Consider the following 17,884-nt stretch of genomic DNA (forward strand, 5'->3'; position numbering starts at 1 on the left):
GGTGGCATAATGGTAAATAAAGGGTCATCTCATAAAATGGAATTGATGTAATTAGTGTATAATTTATGTCTCTTATTCACTCTTACTAGGGTGAATAATATTCTTATAATATTAATACTTTTGAAATCTATAAATACAACTTAAGGGGGAGGATTTGGACAAGTCCATTACCCTAATCTTCCTCTTTTCTCCAAATTCGTCACTCTTCCTCTTCTCCTCCTAAAACCTTCCCTCCACAACTCTTCTTCTCCTTTTCACCCCTTAATCCTCTTCTATTGTGATTATACATCATGAAATCTTAAGTTTCAACATTGTATTAGAGTGGGCAATAATCTGAGATGTAAAAGGAGACGAGGATGGAGAAGAAAGGGAGGAAGAAGAAAAAGAAGAAAAAAAAAAAAAAAAAAAAAGAAGTTTCTCATTTTTCCTTAAGTCTTATTTCTTAATTTCTACATTTCATTGGAAGTTTCGCTCTCTTGCCATAGTTTTTCATATAGAAAATTATATACCGTTGGAAAGATATTTGAGTCTAGTTTCCAACTCAAAAAAAAATCGTTAAAATTATATTTTTCTAGAAAGATAAATTGGCATCTAAAGCAGTAGAAAGGTTCAAATTTTGAACCTTTTTATGCCATCAAGAACGAGATCTTATATGGAGAATTATATATCAAAAGAAATATCTATAAGTCTATTTTCTTACATATTCAACCAGTTCTCATTCTTAGTTTTTAAGATAGAGATATCAATCTCGGAAGAGTCAATGGTCATGTTGGCCAAAGAAGAAAGAGTACTTATTTCATCTAGATTACAAAGTCCAAAATTTATCAGATTATTTTCCTCAAAAGAAGTATTTTTCATGAATAGATTTTATACTTGGTTTAAAGGTATTTAAGTGTAGTTTCATAAGGAGAAAATTTCATGTCAATCTGATCTATATTTAAGGAGATATTCTCATTGGAAGAATCAAAGGTCATACTGGAATACTATTGTATGCGAAGATCTAGATTTAAGCCATTTTTTTCCTTAACTTTTTAAGTTGCTATTATTGATCAACAATATCATAAAAGTATCTCACAATCTACCCTTGGAAATTTTCTATTTGTGAACTAACATTATTTGGAAAGAATATTTAGAAGATCATCTTATTTTTCAGAAACTTTCTTTGATTTATTTGTCAAAGTTTGCCTTGCCTAAAGATTTCATGAAAAAAAAGGCACGAAAATGTGTTTTCTTTGATTTATAAGTTAGCACCAATTGAAGGAGAAAACTACCTTATTTAGAAGATTTTTCTAGCCACGAATTTTGTGATATTTGGCTTGGCTTGAGTTACTTGGTTTATAATATTTGAGTTAGTGAAGTTGTTGATACTAGCCTTCTTTTACTTGATCATACAAAAGGTGGATTAGCACTTGAGCTTGCAAAATATTTTTGACTTCAAGCTGGGATCATTGACTTTATCTCCCAGCTTGAGGGGGAGAATTGGCAGAGAAGTATGAAGGATATGCACATTAGAGATTGTTTTATTTATTGATTATCAAACAACACTTGGTTCAACTTATTATTGGTAATCTATTACTCAGTTTGACTCACTCACTCATTGTCAAAGCTACTATCTACTATCTGCTACCGGCTTGACTCCGACTTGATCATTACTTTGGATTATCCTCAGCTTATTACTTGGTGTATAGATTCCTTATTCAAGGATGAACTTGCTGCAAATTATATTATGTGTTCTTATTAATCTTAAGGACTTTTACTACCTACTGGTTATCCGCTGCTATATAACTGCCAATTTGGTACGTGTTATTTGGGTCGAGGCCCATTTTAGTTGCTACTATTGTGTATCTCTAATTGCGATATTATTATTGAAGGACTTATCAGTTGCTGATTGTTGCCATCATTGGTTATTCTAATGAAGAAGAAAGCATATGGTGCCCCCATAATATTATCTTCCGATGATCTACCTTTACCCCCTTTATTTGGCATTTTTCACTCTTACCATTTAAGAGTCGGTGCTCTATGTTTTGACAGCATGATGGAAGAGTTTATTACTACATTTATGAACAATGCCTATAGACCCACTACCTACAGAGGATAAGAGTGTGTCCAACATTCAGTGTGAGTCAAGTTATTCGCCTAAGAGGTGTTGTTTTAGATACCCTAAGAAAGTGGGTAGACTCTATGCCCCACAGTAGGGCTACTTTTTTGCCTGTGAAATTGTTCGAAAAGTATTTTGGACTATAACCATTTGACTGGAGTATGGAGCGATGTCTTACGGCTAGGAGTGATTTTACTCCCTCTCTTATATTATGCCAGTTGGGTCTCTTGGAATAGAACAAAGAGACCACCAACTTGAGGAGTAGTGTTGGAAGATATGATGGACTGCAATTTGATACAGGACAATCCTAGACACCATTTGCAGCAAGTTGAGCATTCATGATGTTCTCTCACCCTCAACTTGAGGGGGAGTGTTGGAAGATGGGCCCAAGCCCACAAGACCAAGGAAGGCCTACATGTATAAGTGTGTGCAAGATGCACCCAAACCCACAAGACCAAGGAAAACCCGCACATCCAAGAGAGGTGAAAGATGGGTTCAAGGTCGACATACCAAGGAGAAGGCCCACACAGCGGTGGCATGATGGTAAATAAAGAGTCATCTTATAAAGATAGTATTGATTAAATCTTTTTATGATTCATCTCTCTTATTCACTCATTCTAGGGTGAAGGGTATTCTTGTAATATTAATACTTTTGCTATCTATAAATACAACTTATGGGGGAGGGTTTAGACAAGTCCATTACCCTAATCTTCCTCTTTGTTTCTCCAAATTCGTCACTCTTCCTCTTCTCCTCCTAAAACCTTCTCTCTTCTTCTTCTTCTCACCCCCTAATCCTCTTCTACTATGATTATACATCATGAAATCCTAAGTTTCAATAGGTTTTGAATGTCTTAAAGCTCTCTCATTCTTGTACTCATTCATGGTGGCTTAAATTTTCTCATAGTAGAGCAAGCATCTACAATCTTACCTTCAACAAAAAACTTATCATCTTGGTAAATTTTGTTGTCTAATAAAAAGTAAATGGTGTGGCTATGCCTTGATTATCCAATAATTATTTCTCTTATTTGTTGTTTTAAATCTTCTATGGATTATTAACTTTTTTTGGGTCAAAGGGATAACAAGTAAGATTTTCTTACTTTATTTGCTATTTGGAAGAAGTAGTTGCTGAAACTTAGGATTTCATGATGTATAATCATAGTAGCAGAGGATTAAGGGGTAGGAAGAAGAAGAAGAATTATGTAGAGAAGGATTTAGAAGGAGATGAGGAAGAATAACGAATTTTGAGAAAGAGGAGGAAGAATAGGGTAATGGACTTAGTCCAAACCATCCTTAAGCTCTATTTATAAATGATAAAAGTACCAATATTACAATTGTATGTTTCACCCTAGTAAGAGTGAAGAAGAGACAAAAAAATATGAACTAATTACATCAATAAAGCTCCAACATATTCTTATTTTCCAACACTCCATCTCAAGATAGGAGGTAATAGCAATGATCCCAGCTTCAAAAAAATAACATAGATGTAGTAAGAATCTCCTCCATCATGATGCCCCAAGGATAAGTATGAAATTGGGCACAAACTCTCAAAGGGTAGAAAAGTAAATCGAAACCAACCTCAAATGATTTCAAACAAATATAGTGATAATAATCACTAAAGTGGGTAATGTTTGTCATTCACAAGACAGCGATAAAAAACCCAAAGGTACCAATAAAAAGTCTCAATAGACTTAAAAACACCCTTACATAAAAAGAAACAACCACAACAATGTACCAAAACGGGTTGGCCAAATGAGGTAAATGAGAGTCAAATAAAGGATGGTTGGAGAAAGGATGCCAAATAATAAAAAAGTATTGGGGAATCAATAGGAAGATAAGACGAAGAAGTTGGAGCCATCATGTGTTTTATTTTTTGAAATAATTCTAATTCTTCATCATATGAACCAATGCTGACAATAGTCAGTAAATAATGAACCCAAGGTCAACAACCGAGGAGTTCTTGTTCAATAATAATGTCTCAATCAAAGAGATACACTAGCAACTACGATAATGAGTCAACGTCCAAATAACACATACCAAATATGTTGTTATATAGCAGCGCATAATTGGTAAATAGTAAAGTTGTTAAGAGTAATAAGGACAGATGAGATAATATGTAGCAAGTTCATCCTTGAATAAGGAAGATGTTTACCAAATAATAAGATGAAGCAAGTAATAAGTTGCCAGTAAGTTGAACCAAGTGTTTTTAATCTTCTCAAAAAGAATAACGGAACTGAGTGTTGCTAGTTCCTAGAGCAGCCGCAAGGTCTTCTCAAAAACATAAAAGAGTGAATAAAACAGTAATGGATGTTGCTTCCACGCTTACTACATCAATGATTAATTTAGACACGAAACAGAGAGCTAGCCATATTAAATTAACTAATTAGCAGTCAATGACATAAGTATCTTGTTTCTGAATATAATCTATGCTTAGAGATATAATTCGAAAATGAAACCGATTCTGAAAGGTAAGATAAAAAATCGAAAGCAAAGCTTGAGGCTAGACCGGTTATAGATTGAAAGGATTTCACCGAGTGATAGGTTGAGCGAGGGTGCTCAGTTCATAAGGGAATATGTACACTGAGTGCTGCTCCAACAAGCTGTTAATATGCTGCAAGAATTTCTCATAACCAAAGAAAAAACACACATTTTGAATTTGATCCTAGATCAAAATCTCATTACATAGGTACTTTTGTAATTTTAAACATTAAATCAAGTAACTACTTTTTTTGGAAGTTATCATAATTCAGAATAGGAACACTTCTTCTCTTTGACAAATAAATCAAGAAAATTTTCTGAAAAATAAGATGATCTTTTATAGATTCTTTTTAGATATTGTTAGTTAAAAAATAGAAACTTTCCAAAGGTAGATCATGAGATACTTTCCTAATATTGTTGATCAATAATAGCAACTCAAAAAAATTGGCTTAAATTCGGATCTTCGTATGCAACAGGATACAAACATGACCTTTGATTCTTCTGATGTGAATATCTCCTTAAATATAAATCAGATTGACATGAAATTTTGTCCTTATGAAACTAGACTTAAATAAATTTCATCCAAGTGTAATTTATATTCTTTTAAGATAAATAATTTGATAGATTTTGGACTCTATAATCTGGCCGAACTGAGTACTCTTTCTTCTTTGACGAGCATGACTATTGACTCTTCCGACATCGATATCTCTATGTAAAAAACTCAGATTGAGAATTGGTTGAATGGTTAAAAAAATACACTTACATATATTTTTATATATATATAATTCTCCATATAAAGTCTCGTTCTTGATGGCATAAAATGGCTTGAAAGTTGAAGTTTTCTACTGTTGCAAGAAGTTTTTCTGCTGCTTGACCTTTGCTGCTTCAGATGTTGATTTCGCTTTCTAGAAAAATTTGATTTCAATGATTCTTTTTGACTTGGAAACTAGACTCAAATATCTTTCCAACACTATATAATTTTATATATGAAACATATGGTAAGAGAGTTAAAAAAACAATGAAAGACATGAATATTGAAAGAAGACTAAAGGAAAATCGAGAAACCCCTCTTGTTTATTTTTTTTTTTCTTCTTCTTCTTCTTCTCTTTTTCCATCTTGTATTTTCCCCACTCTGATACCATGTTGAAACTTAGGATTTCATGATGTATAATCACATTAGAAGAGGATTAAGGAGTAAGAAGAAGAAGAAGAGTTGTGGAGAGAAGGTTTTAGGAGGACAAGAGGAAGAGTGATGAATTTTGAGAAAAGAGGAGGAAGAATAGCATAATGGATTTAGTCTAAACCATCCTCCTTAAGTTTTATTTATAAATGATAAAAGTACCAATATTACAATTATACCCTTGACCCTAGTAAGAGTGAAGAAGAGGCAAAAAACATAACCTAATTACATCAATGACACTCCAACATATTTATATCTTCTAGCAGTTGTGATCATGAAATTGAAAAATAGTAGCACTAAAAGGATGGTGAACATCCTTGCTAGAGTCATATTGATTTTCAAGGGGCATTTTCTAGAGGGAAGCCAAATATTTTCCACGTTTTCTTTTGGTGTTGAGGAAGTGGGGATAAGGGATGCAAAACAAAAGATTTATAAGGACCAATATTTGCTAAAACTGGGCTAGACCAGCCAGTTGAACAGGTCCCTTTTCCAGTTCTAAAATTGAAAAACCAAGGGGGAGGTAGAAATCAGTGAAGCGGTTGGTTTGAAAGGTTTAACAGCCAAATGTTGAACAGGCAGCCAAACTTCTTTGGGGCTTTGCCTGTCTCTGCCATCATGTGATCCCTCCCTTACATGCACAAAGAGAGGGGAAAGAGCAGGGCTTATACTTTTTAAAAAATTCATTTTGTATTTATGTGTGTGTGTGTGTGTGTGTGTGTGTGAGAGAGAGAGAGAGAGATTTCACATTCTTCATGCAGTGGTTTGTCCTATCAGCAGTTTATGTGAAGATAGTTACTTCACATTTTTTGCAATGTCGTGGCTATTTTTGGGGCCTCATCTATTGATGGTATATATGTGTGATGTTTCTAAATTGCCTGAAAAGCTTTTTGAAGGATCTCGGATCTTTGTAGTTGACCCAATGAAATTTATTCTTCCTGACATTCAAGGATATATTTTAACTCTGAATACTGTCTTCAAATGGGTAATGAAGGCTACATCATTATTGAATTTTAATAGAAAATAATGAAACTAACCTTTTTAATAATCTTCTTGATAAATGTGAGGGAGAAACGGAGAATTAAAGGGCCTCTCATTTTTCCTCTCACCTCGCAGACAGGAAAAGCTGGGGATTCCCTCTCCCTTATATGACGAAGAAGGATGCCCCTCATCCCAACATTAAGAGAACAAAATAACCCAGCAGAGGTCCAATGCTCAAAGAATTAAAGATTGAAATATTCACAGGCACGCCTTTCTTCAAGGCCTATCCATCCAGTCCCATCTCTTTACCCACCAAATTCTTTGGTTTGCATCAAGAGTCCTCCATGGTATCTATCCACGAATGATTGAAAGCTACCAGTCTCTTGTTCGGTAGTAGGACGAAGTGAGCTTCCTCTGACTTTCTCCTTAAAGATATTTCAGGAATCGATGTCATTCCATCCTCTCAATGGACAAAAACGAAAGGGAAATGGTTTCCAAAGAGATCTAAAAATGCGTGATTTATTCGACAATAGCAGCTGCTACTCCGACAATGCAAAACCCCCCCCAAAAAAAACAACCAGCTTAGTGCAATTACTTATTAGAACTAGACAATGCAAACCGACTTTTAATTCTCCAAAAACAGGAATTCAACTCTTCAAATCACAAACATCGCAACCAATGACCGGTTCTGGTAGATTATTAAGGGTGCAGCACTAATTGTTATCTACATTGAGACTGCAATTATATATAGTATCAACCTTATTCTCCTTGAAGAATTACGTAAAGTAATTGTTGGTGGAAATGGGCTGCGCTTTTACAGTGCTACAAAGTGCTTTGTAAAATGGAACAAAAAAAAAAGAAAAGTTCTACACGGCCATTAGAGATACACCACCAATTTACAGTGTTCTGTACAGATTTGAACACAAAATAAGGAAGCTGAACATACTAAAACAAGCAGTGGTCGTGGCACCATCACCGGTGCATGATGATAAACAAGACCTGCATAACGGTGAGGCAAGCATGAGAATGACTATCAAAACTTGGACAGAGTAAAAGAAGCGGAAAATGTCAGTTCAAGTAGAGCTTGCAGCAGAATAAGCACCATGCCAGTAATAAATTCCAGGTCAAAAGTAATAAAAAGTTCTTTCAGTACCCATGACGAGACTAACGAAAACTGAGAAATATCATAGACACTGACAAATTCTCAGCATGGTATATCTAAAACCAAAATCTGTCCCCAGCAAACATCTCCATGTTCATTAAGCACCACAGGGGCCCCAGCACCTCACTGACCTTGAATCCACAAACTGTAGAAAAGAACTACCAGGTGTGGTTTATCAAACCTCCCACTCAACATGGCCCTTGCCAAGAAGCAAGAAATTTATCATTAGGTTGAGCACTCATCCGCTACTCCTTTTCAAAAAAAAAAAAAAAAAAACTGCACAGTTACTCGACGTGCTTAGAAAAAGGTGATGAGTTCAGAATTGTATACGAATTCTAGAGAATCTATGTGCCAAAAATTTATGCATTGTCTTTCGCTTAACATTCTATTTTAGTATTTAGTTGGGTAAGTTGTAGTGGTAGACTAATCATACTTAAATTATTAGCTGGGGGAAGGTATCATTTAAAAAAAGACTATGGAAGGTATCAGGATATCCATAAGGAGGGGTACATGGGGATATTTTACATTTAACTGCTAAGGTTTTAGGGAAAGGGGGCTTCCACCTAGTTATGGGACCCACCAAAGCTGTAGTAACTAATACTTCATGGATATAAGAATGCAAACACATCCAAGAGGGTGCTAAGAGTCGAAACCCCAAAAACTATTCTTTTGTTTCTTCTTTTCTCTTTGCATGTTTCATGCCAAATCCTAACCCTCTGTCACTCCAAACCACCACTAATTCAACCAAGACATGAGCTTGTGCTTGAAAATTCTCTTCTCAGCATAGGTTCATAACAAAGTAGTATCAATGCAATGACCATCCCAGGGCTGATGCAACATATCATGCGACAAGGATGAGACTAGAAAAGTGAATGTTTGGCATTTCTGTTTCCACTCGGAGATATTAGGTGAGGGAACCCTAGTCTCGATGTTCACTCTTTTTCCTACAATTTTGATCAAAGACAGCAATCTTCTATATTTGTGCCGCATTGGTTTGTAATCTTGAGATGACTCAACCCTCCTTCAAGTCTTGTTGTTCTCAATTTTTTCTACAAGTTTGATCAAAGACAGCAATCTTCTATATTTGTGCTGCAATGGTTTGTTATCTTGAGATGACTCAACCCTCCCTTGATGGCAACTCAAAGCTTTCATAGAAAACATCACAGATACTAGTCAAGGCAACTCAAACCCACTGTGAGGAGACTCGAAGCAATCTAGAAAGCACTCCAACTCTCAAAACCACTCAAGGCGACTCAAACTACCCTCAAGGTGACTCGACAACTCCAATATCCTAATTTGGCTCCTACTCTTATGCCTGGAATCAAAGCACCCCCCAGAGGGATAGTTTCACCTCCCATGCAAATTGTATAGAAGCCAGTTTGCTGAGGTTTGAAGGCAAACAATTGTTTAAAGGAGGCGACTAATCAAAGAATTGGTATAGAAGCACATCACATGACGTGAATAAAAAAGAAGAGAAGTCACCTCTGAAATTCTGAAGCTGCTAGGAGGTGATTAATCAAAGAGAGCTGAAACAAAAACACTTTGAGAGATCAACTTTTATGGTCCTGTTGAGCCCAACCTAGGGCATGGACGCGAGGGTTGGGACAACCTAGTATTGGATAGGTTAAAGGGCTTAATCTCCCCTCATTCTATCAGCTCTAGAACTTTTACAGTATTGGCTAGGTACCTGACATTGGTATCCGAGCAGCCATCATGTCATGTGTTTGAACCCTAGAGGGGGCAACCTATGAAAAGGGTTACCTGGTGCTAGAGTGAGAGTTGTTGTCAAGGTAAAAAGGCTCCATGAACCGAAGTGAGCCGATATAGAATGGGCTGGCTAGGACATGGACTTAATACAGAAGCGTGATGGATTGTTATAATCCAGTGAGACTAGGGTGGGCATTGGGTCGGGTTTCGTGGGGAACCACCATTAATCCAACCAAGTCAAAAGCTTAAGCTTGGCAGTTTTCTTAGGAGCCCAGCTTCATAACAAATTCCGCAAGATAATAGGCCATTGGCCAAAGGAGGTTCATAACACCTTGTGTTCAAGTTTCCAAAAGGGTATGGGTATGGGTATGGGTATGGGGTGAATATGTCTGAGTAAATTGATGAAAACTTGTAACTTGACTATAGAAGTTTAGAAAATTCACAACCAGAGTTAACTTGCTCTTCAAATTATGGGTAACAGGAATCATCAAAAGTCCTTCCAAATCGATTCCAAGATCAGTCCTAGTAGCTGAACACAATCATAGACTATGATAAGACAGCTAGGTCCCAATTGCAGCCCATTAAAGATCAACAGGCATTGAGAAATACTACCAGTTCACTCCAATACTGACCTTTGAGGCCCACCTTCCCATGAAATTTACCCTCCAAAGCTTTCAATTTTCTTCAGGACCATCCAACATGTAGACCAAATTCTTTTTAATAGTCACACCTTATCAAAAAAACAGAAAAAAACTACTGATCCTCAAAAAGCAATTCTTTCATCCCAAGATCATAAAAAGTTCCCAAACCAGTGATATACCTCCAAACCAGGTTATTTAGATCACGGTGCTAACAGCAAATGTTTATCATCTTTCTTGCAAACAGAGTCAGTTCCCACCCAAATAAGATCTATAGGCACGTCAAAGCTAAAACCACGTACCACTAAAAATCCTGTCAGTTTAAGGACTAAACAACCAGAAGTTTCAAGTCCTACAAAACTTCCAATTTTCTATCAGGTTGATAAGTACTAGAACTTTCTTGAATTCCAATTGATTTATGAAAGAGGAGACAACTTCCTCAAAAGAGAAGAGAGAATGAGAGATAGGTGGTAAAAGAGAACAAAATTGGTCAAGGTATAGATTATAGACAAACAACAACAGATACATCACCCATCATATTTTACAATTAAAATATAGAATTTCACCTGCACTACAAATCCCATAATCCCACAGGAGGAACTGCTACATTCATAGCTCACTATAATTGCGCCAGACTGCACGAAAATCCTCCCGGAATGTGTTCAGGCGAGCTTTGAGATTTGGTGTTCTAAAGCTTGCATGGAGAATCGTTGCTGTAAGAGAAGTTATAATTTATTCACTAGATCAATTAAATGAAGGGGATAAGAAAATTGTATACTTTAGTGCCAAGAGTATTCGTTCTCAAAATAAAATAAATAAAAAACTAGTGGCAATAGTATTTACCAATTAGACCAATCACAAATGCCCATAGGACTATAAGGAGTCTGCATGAGGTAAACCACAGGACACAACAGGCTGAAGAGGAACATTTAATGTTTGATTAGTCGAAGTGAACTCTTCTTCCCAGCAAGATAGCAGTGCAAAGGAAACAGACTTCAAACATGAGGTACCTAATGCAAATACAGCAACAAACACCCAACGAGGCTTCCCACATATATGAATTGGTCTTTTTGCAGAGGAACGCCCACGAATAACAGGCCTGCAAATGGATTCTTAGTTTATATAATACAACTAAGTTCCTAGCACACATAAAAGTAGAGCTTATTACTCTTACGTTATAGAAGGTCGCATTTTTGCAGCCAAGTGGGGCGAAAACTGTCTAACAGTCCTTGTAACCTTCTCATTGAAAGTAACTGCAAAGCTGCAAATCAAGTCTTCAGAAACGACACACAATAGAAAAACAACCATAGGTATGCTAGCAGGAAGTTGTTAGCAGCATAAATTAGAATTCAGTACTAGGTCATTGACAAAAAAAAAAAAACAGGTTGAAAAGTATTAAAAGAAGTCTTGTGAATAGATTCTGTATAATAAGTCATCAAGAGGCACTTTTTTTTGGGGGGGGGGGGGGGGGGGGGGGGGTGGGGGGTGTTCTGACAACCAAAGTTATTGGGTGTAGTGTGCAAGTGTTATCAACGTAAAAATAGTCATAATAATAATAAAAAAATAATTTTTTCCTGCTTCAGTATGACAGTTGATTAAGTCTAGGGAATGAAAACAAGAGCTAAGTGGATAACCACCTTTCCTAGCTCGAAAAACAAAATCTGAAACTAAGTGAATTAAAAAAAAAAAAATTTCTGGTGGCATCATCATAGGCAACCTCCATTACTCATTAGAAATTACATTTGTAACAAATTTATTCTTGTACCATTGGTATCAGTACAAAAATTGTCATAATGAGGTGGTTACTTATATGATCTAATGGACAATTCAATTTCTTTCCACTTACATTGCAGAAACACTAGACAGCAGCCAAGTTGCGATAAAAAATGGTCCTTTGGTTTTAGGTAGTCTGTTCATATTGAACGAACTGAGACGGTCAGAGTCTCCTCAAACTGAGCTGCTACCCTTCATTTTCAAGAAATTTACCCTCATTTTGAAGTAGAAATCATCCCCTAAAATACCCTATTCAATGCAGACTTACCCAATTGGCATTGAAGTTGCATTACCCAGAGAAAATCAGCCGTCATTTTCTCTTTATTTTTTTTTGTGCTTCCCTAGAAGGATGCACATTGAGACAACGAAGAAAGATAGAGTGAAGAAGTTTGAAGCAAAAGATAGCCTCAATGAAAGACAGACATGCACAACAGGAGCAATTGAATTGCTAATATTCTAGCTAGAGAAGCAATCTCCAACTTGTTGTTAGTTGTCTCTCCAACACTAATGTAGCCACTTATTGTTGGTTTCTCCTTCTTGAAGTAATTTTGGCACCCTGCCTTTCTGGAGGCTTCTGTAAAATTTTCCTTTTTTTAATCAAAATGATCATCCTCCAAAATAAACACAACTGGATAGGTTGGCATTATCACTTTTACTTGCCACATGTTTCAAATGCACAGATAACAGAAGTTGACAACAACGGAGAAAAGGGTTGTCACAAAAGAGAAGAGGAATAATAGGACTAGAGTCGATCGGAAGTTTAGAGAAGGGAAATTGTTTTGTTTTTGTTTTTTTTTTTCTGCAGACATCCAACACATGTCTGACAAAAAAAATGTCTGATTGACACTGGCTCATAGATCAAGGAGAATGGAGTAAAGAATAGCACCTAAGATGCTAAACACGAAACGGCCCATAGAGAAGTCGGTGGAAAAAAGTGGAGTAATTGAATAGTTTGACTACTCACAATCAGAAGGAGTCCAAAATGAGGTATTGGAAACCTAAGAACCTATAGCAGCTTTAACTGAATTGCACAAACTGAATGGGCAAAGCTAACAATAATATTTTCAGAGAAGAAGATACTACTGGAAAGAAGGACAATTGTTAAAAGAGATATTAAAAGAGAGAGAAAAAGAAAGAAAGGAGAAGCGGAAGTGCATGAAGGAGATCAGAAGAGTGCCTAATAAGAAGCACTTGTTAGGGACCGGAATTCAACCCCCAATTCCTATAAACTTACTTAAGTGAAAAAAAATGTCAATCCCCTCTATACGTAAACCTTTATATCTTCCTAAATAAATATTAGAATAAACTGAAAATTGAAACTTGGAACACGAAAGTGTAGACAAACTTCCTAGTATCTTATGAGGGCCATATATTATCAAAATACCCCAGTACATGTGTTTTAACACTTCCCTTCAAGCTGGCTATAAATATTAAAGTTCCAGCTTGTCACAAAACACCAAATGGCAGTCAACCTTGATGTGTTTGGTTCTCTCATGGAAGACTTAATTACTAACTATAAAAATTGTTGTCTAATTGTCACATTTCATAACCATAGGTTCTGTAATATAAAATCCTAAGTCAACAAGAACTAATTTCATCCACATTAGCTCATTCACTATGTGAGCCATCACTCTATATTTAGTTTCACCACTGGATCTGGCCACTACACTTTGTTTCTTACTCTTCCAACTAACCGAGTTACCCCAACAAAACAACAATACCATATCTAGGACCTCTTATCCATTTTGCATCTTGCATAATCTGTATCACTGTATCCTACCACATCATTTTTTTCCACGAGGAGTGTATAATATACCATCTCCAAGAGCACCATCCAAATATATTAGGATTCTATGTGCTCTTCTAAGTGTATTTTGCGTGACTTCTATACAAATTAGCTAACAACTCCCACTACAAACGATATGTCTAGCCTTGTAATACTAGCATAAATTAACATGCCCACTAGGCACTTGTACTGTGTTTAATCCTTAAGTTCAAGACTCTGATCATTGTGAAGACTAGTATTGACATCCATGAGAGTATCCCCTGGACATGCGCCCAATACACGATTCTCTCGTAACATATCTAAAATATACTTCCTTTGAGATAGGAAAATACCTTTTTGGCTTCGGGCCACCTCAATACCAAGAAAATACATTAGTGGTCCTAAATCTTTTGTTTGAAAATGTTTTACCAAATACTGTCTTTTCAACACAAAAATGGAATGATCACAATGGCTTCTTACAAAACCAAAATTAATAACTACCTCACTCAATTTTTCAAACCAAGTTGGGGACTTTGTTTTAGGCTATAAATAACATCCTGCAATTTACACTCTCCCCCTGAGCAATATACCAAGGGGTTGCTGCTCAATATACACCTCCTTTTGCAAATCACCATAAAAAAAATGCATTTTTTTATATCCAACTGATATAAAGGTCATCCATTAAACAAAAATTCTGACAGAAGTAAGACGAGCAACAGGTGAAAACATCTCGAACATATCAATACCCAAGGTTTGGGTATAACTTTTGGCCACCAATTGGGCTTTATACCTTTCAACAATCCCATTTGCTCTATATTTAATAGTATAAACCCCAGAAGCATCATACAATGGCAACACCCTTAGGTGGGTCACACAGTGTCCATGTACCCCTAGAAACCAAGGCATCCATCTTTTCATCCATAACTTGTTTCCACTTCAGCAACGCTAAGGCATCTTGCACTGTATAAATCATAGAAGAAGTAGACAAGGACAATGCAAATGGTTTATAGGATGAAGACAAAAAATCAAGGACAATGCAAATGATTTATAGGACGGTGACAAAAAATCAAAGGACACATATTTCGATTCTGGATCAGAAATACATGGCCTTTTTCCTTCCCAAAGTGCAACAGATAAGGTGGAATTTGAAAGTTCAAAATCTGTAGTTGAAGAATTCAATGATTGGACTTGAGAAGAAGGCTTTGTTTGATGTATCAGAGTTGTTGATACACTTGCAATGGATTTAAAGGTGATGATAATGCATGAGTGTAGTACCTACACTTGAACTATCCATAACAACTATAGGAACTGAATTCATTATTGAGTGGATCATTTAGGAGGGACAATTTTACATATTTCTGCCAAATCCTTCCATTATTAAGTATGGCTGGTACCATTTCAATGCGTTTTGATTCTTCCAAACAAGAGAGGTTTGATGCTTTTGAATCCATTGCATTAATTCCACTTCCTACTCGCAGTAAAACGCGAAGGGATGGATGTCTGAGCAGTTGAAAGAGTCGGTCTTGAAAATTGAAGTATTGATATGAATATCAGGTGTTCGAATCCCTCTCCACCTGCGAGGTCATAAGTTCCCTCTTGCATTATCTATAGATAAGAACAAATCTAGATGGTTGAGGTTATAGTGTTATGATTTAGTTATGACTTTGTCTCCCTTTCGTTATCTTCCGCTCCCTTGGGTCTATTTAAATGAGTGGAGCAAAGGGAGATTCAAAAAGAAGGCCCAACCACACACACGCTCATTTGCACTTCGCACAAACCCCTTTACTACAGATGGAATGTCTAATGTATTTTCACCCAGAGAACTAATCGGATTGTAGCGAGCGGAATGCATAGGGCGCGCTTCAGAAGAAGCAATCTGTTACCAGTAATATTTTACGGGAAGCGGAATGGCTCTCCTCTCTGAAGCTGCTCACATTTTTCAAGGGTATGGGTTACAACGTCCTTTTCCAACCCCTTTCTTATGCGTGAGTCTCTCTTTATTTTATTGAAACATTGGTACTAGAACGATTGAGGCATTCCAATCCAATTAAAAGTCAAGCTGACAAACAAAAGCAAGGGAAAATCAACAAAACCCATTTGCAACCCTAAGTGCACGTGAACTTCTATAACCCACAAGCCAATCAGTGCAGCAATATGCCAATACCGCACTAGAGTAACAATACCTTTTAGAGTTTATTGTTTAGGTTTGGAATTTCAGGGGGGTGGAATGATACATTAGGATAACATGTTTATTCTCATATGCTTCAAAGAAATAGTATAAATGTTGTTCCGAGGTATTTATTTGAATGATCTGATGGACTGTGCTGTTATAATACATTAGGATAACATGTTTATTTTCATATGCTTGAAAACGATATTATAAAATGCTGTTATGAGGTAATTATTTGTATGACCTGATGGACTGTGCGAGACATTTTATTTATAAGATTTGATGTGCTGTATTGTTACAGTTTTTTAGTTTTATTTTTTGAGAGAAGTTTTTATGAGGTATTAATTTGCATTAATAGATGGACAGTCCCAAAAAAACATTTTTGGAACTTAGGACGTCTGAAATTGTCTTCTCCAAACTGAGCATTCACCCATAATTTTTAGAAATTTATCCTTATTTTCCCTAACATGCCCATTAGATCAAGATTCATAATAAATCACAACAATACAAGCAATGATGCTAAAAACCTTACAATGGACAATGAAGCTTACCTGTCATTGAGAAAAGCAATACTTAGGGCTGTTAATAGAGCAGCAATAATAGCAAGTGGTTTTCTGAGAAATCCTATCCCTGAAAATCAGACAATACAACAAATAATCAATCCATTAGCAATTTAAGAAATTATTAGCCTAACAACAATCTTAACAGGGGAAGAAAAAACATCAGGAACCAATTTACCTAGTATGACAACTACCATGATGAAATAGTTTGTGCGATAGCTGCAGACCAGATTCCAATATATTACAAGGTGAGTTACAATAGAAGAAAGACAGATAAAAAAGAACGGACATCCTAATATAGTACAAAATTGCAAAATAAAAAGAGTAAACTAACGAATTAGGCTAAGAATATTAGCAAAGACCTTTCTGCTAATTTCAAGGACACGCAGAAAAATGGGATCAGAAGTTGATAATTGCATTTGCTTGTAGGTTTGAGTGGTGGAGAAAAAAATAAACTCGCACAATTAACCACTTTCAAATCTCATAGTAAGTAATCACATATATAGTCAGAGAAAGAAATACTGGCATATCTTTTCCGTAAGAAACATGAACCCATCTAATAATAACAGCAGTTCATGACAGCAAAACTCAACAAGTTTCTCTGGAAACCAAAATAAATTAGACAAACACAACAAAATCAACACAGATAAAGACGCCCTCCTGCTAAGAAATCGAAGTCCTACTTACGCACAGTATTAGATCACGATGCGAGAGCGCTCATTTTAAAGTCAAGTTGGTAAGAAATTCTCCATAGGAGAGAATTATATAATTGAAAATCATCGTTAGACGATTCAAGTAGCTCTAGCATCTGGTCAAATTCAAGATCAAGGGAGATGTTCTTTACCGGAAGTGTATCGCTATCGCTATCTGAACGTGGGAAAAGGGAAAAGATCTTACTAAAAGAGATTGCATTTGAGGCGGCTGTTCCATTTGGAATAGGATCTCGGGAAGGTAAACTTGGAGAAGAACTCGGTAAGAGGCCGCGGAGGTGAAGACCAATCCACCTCTCGAAGACCATCCATTAAATCTTCCGCAGTTACATTTCCCCAATCCATCTCAAAATTCCGAAAAAACCCTAATCAAGAGACTGTGGGAGATCGAACGAAACCCTATTAGAAGGAGAAAAGTTGAAAAGGAATAGAAAAGCGCGGAAAAGAAATTCTGTTTCAATTTTTTCTGATCTCGATGGTCGTTGGTAGCGACTTTAAAGATTGCCGAGCTCTGAAGACGAGAAGGTCTGTCTTGTCAGAGATGAATGCACTTTGGAAGGAACTCCAAGTGGTGATGGCTTGCGTGGTTCGGTGAACGTATTCTCTGACCTGCTGCATTTGAAATTTATATGACGAACATGTCCTCTACTGTGGATTTATTACAAATT

General features: G+C 36.3%; 1 protein-coding gene across 1 annotated transcript; it reads right to left on the reverse strand.

The window, feature by feature from the left end:
• Positions 1–7,448: 7,448 nt before the first annotated feature.
• On the reverse strand, positions 7,449–17,794 carry LOC137966142 (PRA1 family protein A1-like). The gene is made up of 8 exons (XM_068812667.1): positions 17,404–17,794; positions 16,685–16,725; positions 16,498–16,576; positions 11,413–11,499; positions 11,249–11,337; positions 11,082–11,153; positions 10,805–10,951; positions 7,449–7,730 (listed from the first exon to the last, which is right to left on the reverse strand). The coding sequence occupies exons 1-7, from the start codon at positions 17,559–17,561 to the stop codon at positions 10,848–10,850; spliced, it is 630 nt and encodes a 209-aa protein (XP_068668768.1). The 5' UTR covers positions 17,562–17,794; the 3' UTR covers positions 7,449–7,730; positions 10,805–10,847.
• Positions 17,795–17,884: the final 90 nt, after the last annotated feature.

The sequence above is a fragment of the Aristolochia californica genome, unplaced genomic scaffold (genome assembly GCF_029961685.1).
Source record: "Aristolochia californica isolate CCGP_79_NKW_82.1479 unplaced genomic scaffold, dmAriCali1.0.hap1 SCAF_5, whole genome shotgun sequence".
NCBI lineage: Eukaryota > Viridiplantae > Streptophyta > Magnoliopsida > Piperales > Aristolochiaceae > Aristolochia > Aristolochia californica.